This window comes from Clupea harengus, chromosome 3, assembly GCF_900700415.2.
Source record: "Clupea harengus chromosome 3, Ch_v2.0.2, whole genome shotgun sequence".
Taxonomy (NCBI): domain Eukaryota; kingdom Metazoa; phylum Chordata; class Actinopteri; order Clupeiformes; family Clupeidae; genus Clupea; species Clupea harengus.
The window spans coordinates 19521825-19535356 of NC_045154.1; the positions used below are offsets into that span (position 1 = coordinate 19521825).

The 13532-nt window shown below is 42.1% G+C and overlaps 2 protein-coding genes across 4 annotated transcripts; one reads left to right on the forward strand and one right to left on the reverse strand.

Moving 5' to 3' along the window:
* Positions 1-218: 218 nt before the first annotated feature.
* On the forward strand, positions 219-7932 carry LOC105892443 (plasmolipin). The gene is made up of 4 exons (XM_012818702.3): positions 219-626; positions 2595-2768; positions 3338-3454; positions 7167-7932. Exons 1-4 carry the CDS (start codon positions 498-500, stop codon positions 7275-7277), a joined length of 531 nt encoding a protein of 176 aa, XP_012674156.1. The 5' UTR covers positions 219-497; the 3' UTR covers positions 7278-7932.
* On the reverse strand, positions 7747-13511 carry LOC105892442 (ADP-ribosylation factor-like 2 binding protein). 3 transcript variants are annotated; one of them, XM_031564885.1, is made up of 8 exons: positions 11685-13511; positions 11526-11587; positions 11328-11397; positions 11152-11213; positions 10825-10931; positions 10628-10713; positions 9550-9646; positions 7747-8959 (listed from the first exon to the last, which is right to left on the reverse strand). In XM_031564885.1, the coding sequence occupies exons 3-8, from the start codon at positions 11363-11365 to the stop codon at positions 8852-8854; spliced, it is 498 nt and encodes a 165-aa protein (XP_031420745.1). In that variant the 5' UTR covers positions 11366-11397; positions 11526-11587; positions 11685-13511; the 3' UTR covers positions 7747-8851. The 3 variants fall into 3 exon arrangements, with proteins under 3 accessions (XP_031420745.1, XP_012674153.1, XP_031420744.1); XM_012818699.2 differs by lacking the exon at positions 11526-11587 and having other exon boundaries at positions 11887-13511; XM_031564884.1 differs by having other exon boundaries at positions 11526-13511.
* Between the last annotated feature and the right edge of the window lie 21 nt (positions 13512-13532).

Genomic DNA, 13532 nt, shown 5'->3' on the forward strand with positions numbered 1-13532 from the left:
AGTATATCATTTGCCACCATCATTTGCCTCTAATCACCAAGTTACACAGAGCAATGATTATATCCAATGTAAATAGCTATTCAAACACGCTATTACAATCATCTGTTGTGTAGAGCGATAAAGTTTGACAAATAATTCACTCTCCCGTCATGCTCAAGCGGTCACACATTAATGTGTCATTCAGGAGAACCGGGGAGCCTGCCCACACAGCAGAATACGCAACAGGGATGAGTGGAGGGCAAAAGGACACCGAGGATAAAGAGGCATAGGTCGGAGAGAGAGAGAGAGAGCGGGAGAGAGAGAGAGGCGGACAGAGGGAGGGAGAGAGAAAAGGCACCTATTCAGGTGGATATATACGAGACAGGAAGGAACACCTGTGTTTTACAGACTGCTGCTTTCAGCTGAGGGAAGGAGGTACTGTGCTGTGTGGATTTCAACAAGGGGTTTTACGTGTTTTGACTTTTTCCCAGAATTTCTTAAAAGGAAAGTGCTTTTGAATGGCAGATTTCCCAGGACAGGTCAACACCCAGACAAGTTCACAGCAGGGAAATTCACATTTGGGGAACATGGCAATGGATGTATCCTTCATTAAGACCATACCAGCCATCCTCATGCTGGTGGAGATTGTAAGTGAAAGTGACATTTTTCTTATTGTCTTGTAAGCTATTTCTTTCTTTATTACCATTGTTTCTCACCATCTTAGCTAAAGTTGTTTTACCGCCATCTATGCTGCAACTCTGACATAAACACTGTTTAGGCAGGGGCACAGCTTCACATTATCTCAAATAAGCACCGAATTTGAAAAGGTAACACATCCTCCATTTCCTCAAGGTAAAACATCTCTCACAACTCAAAGTGCAAGGTCGTAGTCATGAAATGTTCCTGCTTTACTATGACAACTGCCGATTGTGTCGTGAGTACCTCCAGTCATATATTCCAGCGTGACATGGTGCCTGTCACCTGCCGCATACTTGGGCAACACAGTAAACATGTCTAAATCAGGTGACAACAAAGAGTAAAGATACCGGCCCTGAATGTGAGGGTTCAAGGTCCCTTCCTCTGTTTCTGTGTCAGAGCCCTTCAGAGGGGCGGCTCCTCACACACACCTCTTTATGGCCATGCCGTTTACACAGGGCCCTAGGACAGATTTCATCACCAAGGGGACCGCCTTCCTCTGTATGTTTGTATGTGAAATTAAGGGGAAAGCGTGCAGAGAATTTATGTGCATAGTTTGATACGTGTTAAACGTCCATGTTATGGTATTATTACAAGCAAAGTTCCTGGGATCATTGCCACATACTTTGAATGCCTCGAGTGGATGTTTGGAGCGGTCTGAACACACTGTTTGGCTCTGCCCTTATTTGCTCTAGGTTTGTGCTAACTGATAAGAGTCGAACTCCAATGGGATCTGAATGAATGAAGTTGGCAGGGTGAGCGGTGTCATAATGGCCAAGGGATCATTGACATGATTCTACATGGGAACAACAAAGTAATAGGCAATTGAAAAATGAAAACTAAAATCAATGCAACATTAGTGGCCATGTTGTTTATTCTCCTCTTTTGCCTAAAATGGACCCAATACAGGACCCACACTGTTTAACCAGTGTTTAGTGTTAAGACCTGCACTTGAAAGTGAAATTAGATTTGTTTTCAGGCACGATCAGGTGAGAGGTGGTTAAAGATTAGTTTACCGCTCGCAGCTATGAACTTTACTGGGTTTATTATTCTTGGCCCAGTCTGTGTTTGTACCAAGCCTGTGTTTCCCGATAACAGTGTCTCTTGGTGTTTTACAAATAGGCCTATGTGAAAGGTATACATTACTCAAGTTGTTTACTTTTCTACGCCTGTTTCCAAAACCATCTCTTAATAGTTCCCCTAGGAGAAGCCTTCCTACGTATACCTTAAGAGGGTGAATCTATGTTTCTGGCATCGATTATTGTCATTCACGTAGGTTTGAGCATGCCAGATATGAGTATGATGGTCGTGACTATCGTGATTGGAGCGCAGGTGATCGTTATTAGAAAGAACACCAACAAGAATTAGGCCTACTGTGCAAGACAAAATATAGACAAAGTCAAAAGTTCTTACACTTGCGATCCAAGAAGTGTCCTACATTCAAACAATGTCACAATAGCTCTGATTAGTTTATGAGTAAACCATTTGCTGATCTGTATTGTGTTGATTGCAGTAATCATTTAGATATATGGCACAAAATCTCTCCAGGTAATCTTGACTGATCACTAGTTCAGCTTCAATAAAAAGGAGAAGGCTCAAGTTTGGAAATGTAATGCTAGCTGATGACTGGTTTTAATGCCTACATTAAGCATAGAAAGTGTAATACAAATAAAGTTTGAATTTTTCTTTTGAAACGCAGTGTCCTTAAAAATGTGTGATACGGGTACTATGAAGATCAGTCTGTACATTGTAATACTGTTTCCAGTTATTTTACCAGTGCATCATGATTAGAACCTTGTTGAAGTGTCAGTGTGTGTGTGTGTGTGTGTGTGTGTGTGTGTGTGTGTGTGTGTGTGTGTCTTATCCTGGCTTCTCTGTGTCGTGGATGCAGTGAGTCATGGTGTCCTCTCTCTCATCAGGGTGTTGGTCTGCTGGTCTGGTCTCTCATCGCTAGCGCCCATTTCTACTTCCATCCGGCAGTCGGCTGGGTGATGTTCGTAGCTGTCACCCTCTGGCTCCTGACCATAGTTCTGTTCTTCATGCTGTTCTTTGGGCTTCATCATAGGCTATCCTCCGTGCCCTGGCCCCTTGCGGTGAGTCACTTAGCCTAATGCATTAAGGCACCATCAGCCAGCCAAGCTAGAGCATACGGCTAACCTATGGCATGATGACAGACTATGGCATCTGGGTTCTTTATCCTGCTGCCCCGAGTCAATGCTCTGCATACCTGGCGGAACTCATCTCATCTCACTTGTGATTAGCTGAACACGCCTGATTAACAAATCAAGAAAATGAGTTTAACAAGGTGTGCTTGAAGACAGGACGGTGCAGAGGGGCCCAAGAGCAGGATGGAGAGAACCCCTAAATAATGCATTCATGAAAACGGATGTAGTGTAACAGTTTTGACATAGTATGCCGTTTAAATTAGCATATTGTGCTCAAACAACATATTTTAACGGATGAAATCCATTTTTAATCATATACTACCATTATATTTGCATTTGCAAATGCCCATGAATCCAAATCTCTGCATAATATGTGTGATGTTGCACCAACAGCATACTGTATGCATGAATTTGATTGTGATTGTGATCGTGATGTATTGAAATTATGGATGATGCTCTCTGGTAAATGCTGGTTTTCTGTGGGTTTCTTCTCCTAGCTGATGGTCTACTATGCAGTGGCCACCTTCTTGTACTTAACTGCTTTTATAACCAATGCGGCGGTTGCCAGTTCCTACTACTACACCTTCTTCTACGGCCATATGGCGGCAGCAGCGGTGAGTACAGGAAATATTTAAGCCTCTATGTTTATAGAGCAGTCATTACATGACACATTTTGATTTTGAATGCACATCAGCTCAGGAGAAATCTTAGCTGGTACATTTGTTAAGTTTTGTTTTAAAACACCTACAGACATTGGTTCAGTATGGGAAACAGCTGATCTTGTGCATTTATCATACAGTTTTGTTTCAAAACACCTACTGAGGTTTTAGTTGCATCTGCATTTGCGTTTACATTCATTATCAACACTTATTGTGTCAGACAAGCACTTACAGAGTGTAACGGCCCAGCTCGTGACCCTGCAACATAAAAAGGGACGCTGACACAAATTTACATTTGAAATAAATACAAGAATTTATTGAGTAGACAAATGAAACTCAAAACAATGAAAACCGAGAAATAGTGTGTAGGGGTTTCAGTCTTAAAGGAAGCAACATGACAGAGACAAAATGGTGGAGGGTGTTTAAAGCTGCATGCATTTGTGTGAAAGAAGGAAAAGTCAGTGAGAGAACCAGGGAGGGAGGAATGAGTAGCTCCTTACATACTGGGCACACCCTGCAACAACCACAGGATCTGCACTGCCACTGCTGGACTAGTGGGGGCACAGGGGGGTGGTAACAGAGGCATTGGGTCAGCCACACTAGTATATCTATAATCACGCAAAGATTCATCGTTAGAATAAATACCTATATTTAGTTTTTTCTCTATAGCATCAGGACCCCTTAATATAGTTACGTAGAATGTCCCCTCAGTTTCCAAGAGCTCGGTATAATGTGTTTACACACTGCATCGCGAGGCACTGTCTTGTATATGTAGCGCCCCCTAGTGTACAGCTGACTACGCCACCCCTTTATCTCAATTTGTCTGTGCTAAGGCCAGAGCAAGGGGAACTCTGTCTCAATAATCCGTACAGACACAGGTTCTTGGAAAAGTATAAAAATAGTCTTTTTTATTAATACATGGTATTAAAGTGCTGGTTTGGTTGGTCAACAGTAAAATAAATAACAAAGGAATACAGTGGGGAATAGCCAAGCTAACGGCACAGGAGCCAGAGAAGACAATGAGAACCACGACTAGAAGGGTTAGGGTCCCAATCACACGTGATCACTGTCTATAGACACACTGCAACTAAATGTCACTCTGATAAACTTAATTTAGGGACTTAAGACTTCATGCTTCACAGCAACTTCCTGTCACACGTCTAAGCTACACATTAAGTGCAAGAGGGGGAACTAGGGAGATTGCCTTCTCAAAAGGGCCCTGTATGCTACCCTGGCTCCACCACCACCGAGGCTGGCTACACGAGAGGGAGGGGGGACAAAACAAAGGAATAAAGAAACCACTCTAGCCTGTGATGTACAATAACTGCACTCTCACTACAATACTCGTTACAATCAACAGGCTAGAGGAAAAACAAACCAAAATCTAGTTAAACAATAATCACCACCACAATCATACGTGTAGAGAACAGCAACAGCAACACTCCAAATGCTGGTTGCAGTTAAACAGTCTGCCGCTCACGTTACCGGATGCAAGGAACGCTACGTTTATAGCAGGTACCCCACGACAGCCACAATACCCAGCGGGTGCTTGTCCATGGAAATGATCACGCAAAACACTGGTACACCGCGGTTCAAATCAGCGTCTGCTTCCCCATACACACTTCGTAGTTCGAGACAGCACCCACATCATTGCTTCCTCACGCCAGTGCCAGCAGCAGAGTGATAACATACCGACATAAGGACCCCAGGTGTCTATATATATATATACATGCCTACCTCTACGGCATTTAGGTGGCCTACCAGATGCCCACTCCACCCCCCAATTAGTGACGTGATTGGCACTGGGAAGAGAGCGCACAAAGGAGAGAGACTAATGGAGCCTAGTCCTAACCTGGTGCCCAGGCTACATATACAGATGAGGATATCAACAAATTGTTTGTTTTGAGCTGACGCGTAGGACACATTGCAAAGTAGGCCTAGACAGGTCTGGACCTGTACAGGGGAAGACTGCCATAAAAAAGTCTGTTTGACAGGGTGAACAGACGTTCCCAAGGGTGGCCTGTCTAGCTGGAGCTGTCCCTGAATGTAACTGTGAATTAAAAACAGACGAAGTCCTCGAAGAAAGAACACAAGGCCGGACTGCAGCGCAGACGAACAGACGTCTCGAGTTGTGCTTGTTTTGGCCAGCAGAGGGAGTTCGCTATGGCAGCTTCATATCAATTCGCTATTATTATATTCGTCAATGTATTCTTATATGTATTATATATCGATATTCAATTTTAACGCTATTGGTCTCGAGTACTTAAATAGTGTAGGTTTTACAACTTGATGTCTGCATTAAAGAACAGCAGCAATGATTATGTGTGGGGCGGTGCTGAGATCTCATAACTTTAACATATTTAACTTGATATTTCTTTAGCAGGTGTCGAGGGCCAATGTGGGCCGCCTCTGTAACTTGTTTTACAAATTGTAGATGGGGAATATGACTTGGCAAAGTTAGTGCCCAATTTTATCAGGCGGCCTTCACCTTAGGTTATATAACCTGTGGTCAAAATACATGAAACAGGTACTGTCCGCTTTTTTTATTACATAGATAAAAACATTGGATATTTTAATGATATATTGACAACTGAACTGGAAATGTTTCTGGTTTTCATTTCAGAAATCTGGTCACCTTAATGTTTGATGTATCCAGTAGTAGTACCAGTCCACACAGACACCCTGTCATGGACAACTGTACCTGTACGCTACAAGCTATAAAATTAATCTATTTACAAACAAATTATATAATTATCATATATCCACATAACTAAATAGGTTTAAAGATGTTTTTGAGAAAGTGCACACCACAACTGTGTTTAAAGTTTTACCGTCTTAGGCCACTAAGCGCAAGGTTTCCTTCAATGATGGTGTGAACATACATTTGCGATTAAAAATATGCTGTAAAGAGCTTTTTTGCTTTTGCTTTGTTTGTGACATAGAAAAGCATGGTGGCAAGCACACCCACCCACACCCACACCCACACCCACCCACACCCACACAGCTCACCTGTGCTACGCACTGTTATTCTAAGTCACACACTGGCCCTTTGACCCTAACGCATTCAGTCAGAGTTGTTTCCTGTTGCGCAGTAGCTTACTCTGACCTCCCAGCTTATGGTGTCACACCCCAGATGACTAGAGCATGACTGAGGTCTTGCCTGACCTTGTCTAGAGTTCACTCCTCCTCCTTCTCTTCCCCCTCCTCTCCCACGTACCGCAGCAGAGTGAGAGGATTTAGAAGCAGCAGCCAAAGAAAAAGTACTAACAAGTCAAGGTTTACAATGGAACATCGCAGGAGCAAAGCACTCTAGCTAGGTTTAATAGACCATTTATGGAAAAATGTGTCTTCCACTCCACACCCTGTTCACAGTCCGCCACAAGGGATCAGATGACTAGGCCGCAGTGTCTATGGACAGGGCACATACACACACACACCCACACACCCACACACACACCGAGTCACACTTGCCACCAAGCCCAGAAGTCATACATGTCACAGGCTTATCTTCATTGTATATGGCCTTCACAGTGTGTCTTTTATCTGTGGAATTTGTAAAGCACACACACCCGCAGTAATTAACCAGCTGTCTTTATCTGTGTGTTGTTGGTAGTTCCTCGGCTGTGTGGTGACCCTGACCCTGTCTCTGTCTGTGTCTTGTTCGTAGTTCTTCGGCTGTGTGGTGACCCTGACGTATGGCGCCAGCACATTTTTTGCCTTCATGTCCTGGAAAGGAGATGGCGGCGGCAACGCTGCGGGCTCCACCGTGCCAGTGTAGAGGAACACTCCGGACACACACACCCTTCAACACACACACATGGCTCAGGATACGCCTCACTGAAGACACTCGTCCACACTTGGGCGATGGATGGTGGCGAACTCTAGTTTACAGTTACCAGTGTTTCTTTTTTTTATTAATTTCTGTGCGCTTTTTAAACTATGCTACTAGTGAACTGAAAACATTTTATACTGTAAGAACTATAAGAACATTTTATACTGCAGGTAACCTGGCAACTGCGTGAGAAGGATAAAATGCTTCTTTGTACTGTAGCACCTCACGAGTGTTGCCATGGTTACCATTCCAAGGCGTTTTGTACTGGCACACAGCCTACACAACAGGACTGTTTGTGGCAAAGAACATTCTACCTTCCGCATTCTTCACATGATGTGCAGACAATGCACCTTCTATTTTTTTTTCTCAACATGGAATGTACAAATCTGAAAAGGCATTTTGATAAAGTACAAAATGATTTTAAACAATGTTTGAATTTATTCCCACCAGTCACATCCATATTTACAAAGTCTGACTGGCAAATATGTACACGTATGAGACAGTCATTTCATTAAAAAAAGTACATCTCTGACATGGCGCGGGGATTTCAGTCAGTGACTATAGAAGGAACAGGAATAAAGTTTAGATGCAGTTAACTGTTGACTGACTACATTTCTGTACGTAAAAAAACGGACGCAAACATATCAACCGACTGAAGAAATGTGGGAGCACAATGGACTCAGGTCATGTATGAGATCATGTAAATGGGCCTTATAAAATCCTTCAGGGGTTTGAAGTAGACACGGCATGGAGGGGTCTCCTCTAAGATGCTTCTACAGCTATGCACTGAACAAAAGGCCATTACATTTGAAAAACATTTCTCTTTCTGCCCCCCATCATAAGAGAGAAAGGAGCAACGTTGAAATGAAATCCACATATGACATTTCAGGAATTAATCAAGTTATTAACAGCACATGCGGCTCATTGTCTAAAGCATGTTGTTTGTCATGTAAATGAGTGTTTGGAATAAACAGCGGCCAGAAAAGATGTTAAGAGAAGCATAGTAACGGCAGACGTTCGTGAGAACAAATACACTTGCTTTACATTCGTACTTCAAATTCACATGTGCAAATACGTGGCAGACATACACACATAAATCTGATTCTGCAAAGTCACAAAAAAAAAAAAACAGGTATAAATATTAGTCCTTCGCAAACAATTCTCATTTTTTTTCTAATACAGAAAAATACAGAAACAACATGTGATGTTCAGATGCATACTCACAATACTGCACATGTATGACCAGAGATTTTACAGTCAGTCTACGAAGAGCATATTTTAAAATGAGGCCAAAAGCAAGTTTACAAGCATAGACAGGACAGTTCATGTGCATGTGTGCTTAAATTGATTTCCATCTGACAGTCATTGGAGCCCTTCACTGCGGAACAGCACTCTCCTGTGGGGTGTCGCTGGGTGTGAGGGCTGTATGAGTATTTGGATGGTTTAGGTCAGACAGAGGTCACAGGTGGCTCAGCATGCAGTGGAGCCGAGAGGCTCTGAGATGGGAGGAGGCTCCTGGCTCACTTGGGTCCCACCGCCATGCTAGAGGGGAGCAATGAGGAGGCCACGGAGCTCAGAGACATCACCACCAGCCCGTCGCTCAGATCCAGCCCTCGGCCTTCCTTCTCCTGCAAGCACACACACACCCACAACAGGTCAACTTGCATTGCATTGACTCACCCCACCTCGGCCGTACTCAGCTCAGCTCAGTACAGGCCAAATCTTTTGGCTATAACTTTTGACCAGAACATCACAGTCATCCAAAACAGTCGGAAACTGAACTGATCTGAACTGATCTGAGCTCATTTACAACCACCTCTGAGGAGACTACAGACAGAGTGCGTCCATGAAGAATGTTGAGTGCACTAATCTTCCTACTGTGGACAGGAAGTGACAAACACATTGCCTATTATTAGACCACTGTCATTATGTATTGCTGAATATATGACTCACTCTACCCATAGATTACTCATATCTAATATGGGTGTGTATAAGTGATTATCTAATCTATGTATATCTGGCTTGTGTGTGTGTGTGTGTGTGTGTGTGTGTGTGTAGGTGTGTCTAAAAAACGGTGTTGTTAATACTGGTTAGAGAAACAAATGGACCAGGGGTCATAAATGTCATGACATACTTCCTCATGATTGAATCGAGCAGGGACTGACTGATAGATGACGTCAAAATCTTTATCTTGTGTCATTGTTAGTTTCCTACTTACCGCTCTGTAGTCGATGAACATTTCTTTGAAGGCCATAAAGTCCGTAAACGTCAGCAACATGTCAAATATGTCTCCAGAGACTTCATCTTTGTGCTGCCTACAGAATGGAGACCATATTTGAGAGAGTGAGAGACAAGTCAGAGAAGAGAGAGAGAGAGAGAGAGAGAGAGAGAGAGAAAGATACAGTCTCAGTCTACTATATGAGTATGGGCAGTTATGAGGGTGTCTCCACCTAGTGGTAGAGAATAAATAGAGAACAGAGATACCGCATTCTACATTTACAACATTCAACTGTCAAACTTCTAAAATGAGTGTCAGAACACTGAAAGAAAACACGGTGAATACAAGCTTCAGACCCACTATCAGATCCGTAAAGAGATGCTGTGCACATATTATGCTTTCTTATCTAACATCGCTAAATATACAAACGACACCCGCGTGCTATTTGCAACAGTCGAGAAGTTAACAAACCCCCCTTCACAGTTGGCACCTGAACTTCACTCTGAAAAAGTGAATTCAGTTTGTGTCTTTTTTCAAAGGCAAAATTGAGCAAAAAATCATGCAGATCATGTCCTCTCAATTATACCTACTAACAACTCAACATTTGGAATTCCCAGCAACAAAGAGAGGGCAACTCAACCTGATGTCAGACTTTAATTTGATAGACAACGATGGACAAAGAAACTCTTGACAAACAGCACAGAGACATGCTTAAAATTGTATCAGTGTAGAACAGAACAGGACAGCACCTTACTACTGGAATCAGGGTTCCCTTCCCCCCCCTCACCAATTACAACATTACAACTCTACTGCTCTTGTGGAAGCTTTAGTTACTACTAGGGGTGTTGTCATTTTTTTTTAAATACAACCAACATCTGTCTGCTGTATACTGATCTGTTTGGTCTGAAAGTGCGACAACTGTGCCAAATACTGGCTGTACATAACTTTGAGACGGAGATAACCGCTATAAGGATTTCTCTGTGCAGTTTGTTGGGGAGGGGGTGAAGCCTTCTATGACTCAAGAGAGAGGAGATATATCACGTGACAGAACTGATATGAATGCTTGTGTGTCCCTTACTTGAGGGAGTGTGTAAAGGCACTCATGTTGAAGCCAGGAATCCTCTCCAAAAGCTGCTGTTCCAGATGTCTCTCCAGGAGGTCAATCTGAGGACGTATAGCGAGTTAACAACATCCTGACCTGCCCAACATCCATACATATGGTATGTGTGGACTACAGAATAATAATAAGTCTCTGAAATAAGAAAAAAAACGAACATATTCATTGAAGATTGATGTATAGATTAGCTTATTCTCCTCTGTATCATCAAATTCCTGATAGTATTTATCCATGAAGTTCTGCTGCAAGTGCTGAAAATCATCATCTGGAGAAAGAAAATAGGTAAGGTGTAGCAACAAGGGGTGTTTTAAAACACATATAAATGTAATGATACTAATCTGATCTAATAATCTAATCTAATGACCGTGGAGATTTATATTTAAAGATATTTTATATTTTACAGGTTAAAGCACAACAATTCATAATAAACAAGTTAAACACCTCTGCGATATGACTGCTCTGGGATGTGTGCGAATTGAACATACCCATTATAATGTCCTCGATGTTGCCAATAACGGCATCGAACTCTGCATCTGCAGCTGAAGATCTGAGGGATGAGTGAGAATGAATAACAAACGATGCAAACTGATCCCCCACCCGCTTTTTTTTCAATTAGCAATCAGAAAGTTTTCCATAATTAGTACAGAGCAAGAATACTTGCTTTGATAAAGCGAAGTCCTCCTCGTCCAAGTCCTCCATTTCATCAATATTCTCTCCACCGCCCAGCAAATCTGAGGGAGAGTGAGATTTTCCATGAATTTAGAAATAGTATCTAGCTAACATCCCTATTAATCTGTTTACAAATATGCTTCTGAGGATGTCTATGCTGTGAACAGGTGCATCTGCTAACGTTACTTACCAATACGTTGTATTAGCTTACGTGACACATTGCTAGCTAGCTTGGTGCACTAAATTGGCAAACTAAAAAGAAGCATGTTAATCGTAATTGTGGAATAACAACACACCGCTATTATGTGCAGTGAATTTAAAAGAAACGTCTACTGAAATTAGGATCTACCTTACTATCAATAGCAAACATGCTATCTAGCGTCCAACTTGCTGTGATGCAAATAACTTATTAACGTTAGCTTCGTGACGTTAGTTTTTTTTAAACACAGCTTTGCTAGCTAAGATAATGCAACATAGTCCAGCTATGAATCAAGACTGAACCTTCCATTACTATCACATATCTTGATGTTATTATATGAATGATTACCCACTTTTCTCTCTTATGTCCATTCTGAGAAGTCCAGACGTCGCTTCCGCCTCAACAGTTGCTGCCAGGGCAACGGTGAAAAAAAAGAAAACATGTGCAACGCCGATATTGGTCCGGTCTGAAAACAATCTAAACCTTCATCAAGAATACCTCCGCGGCCTGCGTCTTGTCCAAACAATAAAAATATGTCGATTCTCTTCAAACATGATTAGACTTTTAACACCAAAGCAAACGTATATTCCGGGCTGAATCCTTCAACCATCGCTTAAAGAGGGGCTTCACACTTAAATGTGTTTTTTGAGCTGTAAACTAAATTATATGACCGTACAGTGGACACACATCAACGCTAGAGTTAATATTGACAAATCAATTTTATAAAAAGGCCTACCTATAACGTCATGAATTTATGTATTTATACTCTAACCTAGACTCATCATTTAACAGGAGTTTACCACACACAGTGGGCTCAGACCTGGGGTTGATGTTTCACTTAAACATCGGGGCAAGAACCTGATCTTTACGCATGTGTAACGCTGTTCATATTATATAGGACGAAGATTTTTACGTCTTAAGTCTTATAAAAAGGATAGGTTGGCGATACTTATCTCTAAGTTTATCTAGAGTTGCCAACTTTCAAGTCTGATTCGGCCTGAGAATAGGTGGGATTAACCAAAACATTGTGAGATGCATTGAAGTCAACAATTTACGAAAAAAAATAAAAAACGTTGACCACTCACTATGCAACACATAAACAGACGTTTATTACAAACATCACAATCCAGAAAAAATGATTTGTTTGTCATTAAATGATCTTTGGAACCCCAGGACACTTCAGTGGCTCTTTAAACGCGGCTGCCCACCAGCCCCCGACAAACATCTCAGCAGCCAAAAAATATTTGGCCAAAAAGCACATCAGGCCCAGAACTCCTTCTGGGATTTTCCGAACATCTGGATAACTTTAGTCCTGGGCAACATAATTTTCCACATTTAAACTTCTACAAATGTAATTATTCACCTAATACCTTTCATGATCAGGCATTTTATTATTAAATGCAGATTCTGCTTTTAATGCATTTTTTTTTTTTTGCACAAATATATACCATTTGAATCACTGTTTCTTCATGATCATAATTCTCTCTTTTCCTAAACATCCTATTCAGGACCTAGGGAATTTCTCCAGAACTTTTTCAAGTACAGGAGAGAAACGAGAGACACGTTGAGACACAGCTGGGCTTGGCCTGTCTCTCAGGAGTCAGCCATTGACATCCCCACGAAAATAAAAAGAGGTAACAAAGCTCTTTTTTTTTTGCTGTTGTGCCTTTGTGTCGAGTTGGAATTGAAACATGAGATATCACAGATACACTTAACACATCTTGACGCAGAGATACGTAGGACACATTGAGCAGAGAGTCTCTTGGGAATATATTCTCCTCCAGGGGAGTAGGGGTGCAATGAGCAGAAGGCCAACCATGTGTAGATGCTGTGTGTGAATCGCATGAAGTTTAATGGCATGTTTCTAGAAATGCTTCTCCGTCTTCACACAGAATCGCTTCCCCCTTCTCTTTCTGTGTCTCACAATGGCACAAACACAAACACACGCGCGCGCACGCACACACACACACACACACACACACACACACACACACACAC

Coding starts and splice junctions, on each gene's coding strand:
- LOC105892443 (XM_012818702.3), top strand. CDS start 498: ATGGCAGATTTCCCAGGACAGGTCAACACCCAGACAAGTTCACAGCAG. Junction 627..2,594: donor TCCTCATGCTGGTGGAGATT/GTAAGTGAAAGT, acceptor CTCTCTCATCAG/GGTGTTGGTCTGCTGGTCTG. Junction 3,455..7,166: donor GCCATATGGCGGCAGCAGCG/GTGAGTACAGGA, acceptor TCTTGTTCGTAG/TTCTTCGGCTGTGTGGTGAC.
- LOC105892442 (XM_012818699.2), bottom strand. Junction 11,214..11,327: donor GAGGACTTCGCTTTATCAAA/GCAAGTATTCTT, acceptor CTCATCCCTCAG/ATCTTCAGCTGCAGATGCAG. Junction 10,714..10,824: donor CATCAATCTTCAATGAATAT/GTTCGTTTTTTT, acceptor ATACGTCCTCAG/ATTGACCTCCTGGAGAGACA.